The 2,490-nt window shown below is 34.8% G+C and overlaps 1 protein-coding gene across 1 annotated transcript; it reads left to right on the forward strand.

Annotated features, from left to right (window-relative positions):
* The first annotated feature begins 410 nt into the window (after positions 1-410).
* LOC125191791 lies at positions 411-1,121 on the forward strand. Its single transcript, XM_048089206.1, has 3 exons — positions 411-546; positions 634-903; positions 975-1,121. Exons 1-3 carry the CDS (start codon positions 426-428, stop codon positions 1,052-1,054), a joined length of 471 nt encoding a protein of 156 aa, XP_047945163.1. The 5' UTR covers positions 411-425; the 3' UTR covers positions 1,055-1,121.
* The last annotated feature ends 1,369 nt before the right edge of the window (positions 1,122-2,490 follow it).

The raw sequence follows: 2,490 nt of genomic DNA on the forward strand, positions 1-2,490 counted from the left end.
TTCATACTTTCAGCTGATTGAAAAAAGAAATATTTCATATTATTTGGTGATAGAGGGAGTAATTTGTAAGGCATTTGCAGCATCTGCCCCTTGGTGAAAGGAATCATCAATCATCAATCATCAATCATCCATTCAAGGCATTGTGGTTTCCGTAGTGTATTTGCAAGGAAATATGAAGATGCCTTTGCAAACAGGTAAAGCGGAGAAGAGAACTAAATATGACTTGAATCTAATAGATACCGACCTATAAAGTGGATTAATTAAAAGAATAGCTTTTATTATGAAAGTAGTAGAAACTAATTAAGCACCATCACCATAAACAAATTACGGGGGTCCACTACCATTTAACTAATGTTGTTGAATGGAGTATAATAATACCATAAACAATTAACTCCAAATAAAATGATCTACTTCCATAAGTCAAAATGAAGAAAATTCATTGTTGTTCTAGACTTGAAATGGGTGAAAATTCACTAAATAGAATTTGCTGTCTGTTAATGGCTTCCCTTTTCGGTCTATCCACTTGTTTCCAATTCAACGATCCAGGTAACATTTTTTATTTATTTATTACTGTAGTATAAAAGAATGGCCCTCCTTGTTTGTTTGTTTGACTCTTTATGCTTTTGATTTTAGATTGGTATTTGTGGATCCCATTATATGCATCTGCTTGTTATGTGAATCTGCTGAAATTCTGTAAACCCAATTCACCAAGAATCAGAAAAGTGGCCAAGTTTGGATTGTGTCTTGGCGTATTCTTGTTTATCAAAGTTTGGGCAGAAGATTTGATTCATGGAATATGTGGGATTTGGTGTATGGATATGAGAGAGAGAGTTGTGAGAGAAAGATTTGGGAGTGGGCTTGTTGTTAGCTCCATGTTTCTTGTGAAGAACAACTCAAGATATGGTATGCTAGTCTCTCAACTCTCAACTTTCAACTTTGTATCCTTCGTTGCTCAGAATGTTTTTATGTGGCAGGTATGCCCATTTTGGTTGGCTTTGCCTATGGCATCAGCTTCATCTTCTTTGCATTTCAACATCATCAAATGCGATATTGATCACTCTAGATATGTTGGGGAGATTGTAAAAGGATCATTCATCTATATATGTAGCTCTTTTATTTCACTTAGATTTACACATTTACCACTATACTATGGAGTAAGGATTGATTTTGTATTAAAACCAGAAACTTTCTTGAAATAGTTGGATTTAGAAAACAATTTGGGAGACCTACATCTTTTACTTCCAAGAAAGGGTAAGACTTGTTTGCCTTTCGTGTCTTTAAGACTGAAACATAATCACCCTCCAAAAACATTAAAGTTGGATAGCTCAAGTGGCAAGGGATGTGCGTGTGCCACATAGGGCTTTGGCACTCAAGTCCCAAGTACGAATCTTGTGAAGCGCCCCCGTCACTCACTCAAGGACCCGTGTCAACTAAACACAGTGCAAACTTTTCATTACTCCTCAGAAGCAACCAAACAACAAATAAGAGGGGAAAAACTTTTCATAAAATCTGAAAAATCTCATTTTCAAGCATTTCATGGAATTTTCTAACAATCAATAACCAAACATTTATGCCAATAGCAAATATATAGAAAAAGTAAATCATACTTTGAAAATTCATGTATCATAAACTTACTTGAATATTCATTTATGATCAACTTGATTTAAAAGTATTAGGGAAACCAAAATAATACTCTGCTCTTTGCGGAAGGGGATATAATATCGTTGCAGACTCAGGCCATCTCCAACCATTTACGCCAAACTCAAACCTATTTTTGAGTATACGTCACATCAAAAAGTAGTTTTACTCCAACTATTTACACCATTTTTAAGTTTACACCATTTTTGAGTATTTGTCTAACAAAATTTTAGAGTAAACACCATATTTGGTGTTATTCCATTGAAAAACTCAAAAATGGATTTGAGTTTGGTGTACGATTGGACAAATTATCTACACCAAAAATGAGTTTTGATGTATGATTGGAGATGGTCTCACAGAGTTGGTTTTGCAGCGTGTGCGGGTCACATATCGTATCATGTTGAATGATTTAAAGGAATAACTTTTAAATAAAAAATTACAACTCAAATCATGGTTATTAATCAAATTTGTATTTCTAATGTACTCTATATTTAAAACACATTCCCTCCATCCCCCTAAAAGTAGAAATTCGTTCCTTTTTGGTCCTCTTAAGATAGAATCTTTTTAGGAATTTTCTTTATCTATAATGAGGTGAGACTCATTTTTTACTAACATACTTATCTTTCTATCCCTCTCTTACTTTATCATTTTTTTTATTCCCCCTATCCCACAAAAATAAGGACATTTTTCATTTTGGGATGTTCCTTGAAAATATGCTCTTCTATTTTCGGTAACTTCCTTCTCTCCAATAAGGTGGGTCTCATTCTCCACTAAGAGCATCCGCAATGGGGGAGGATATCTCGCCCGATACATCCTCCGCCCTATCGCCCGCTACTGTAGGTAGGCGGATTA

Source organism: Salvia hispanica, chromosome 6 (assembly GCF_023119035.1).
Source record: "Salvia hispanica cultivar TCC Black 2014 chromosome 6, UniMelb_Shisp_WGS_1.0, whole genome shotgun sequence".
Lineage (NCBI taxonomy): Eukaryota > Viridiplantae > Streptophyta > Magnoliopsida > Lamiales > Lamiaceae > Salvia > Salvia hispanica.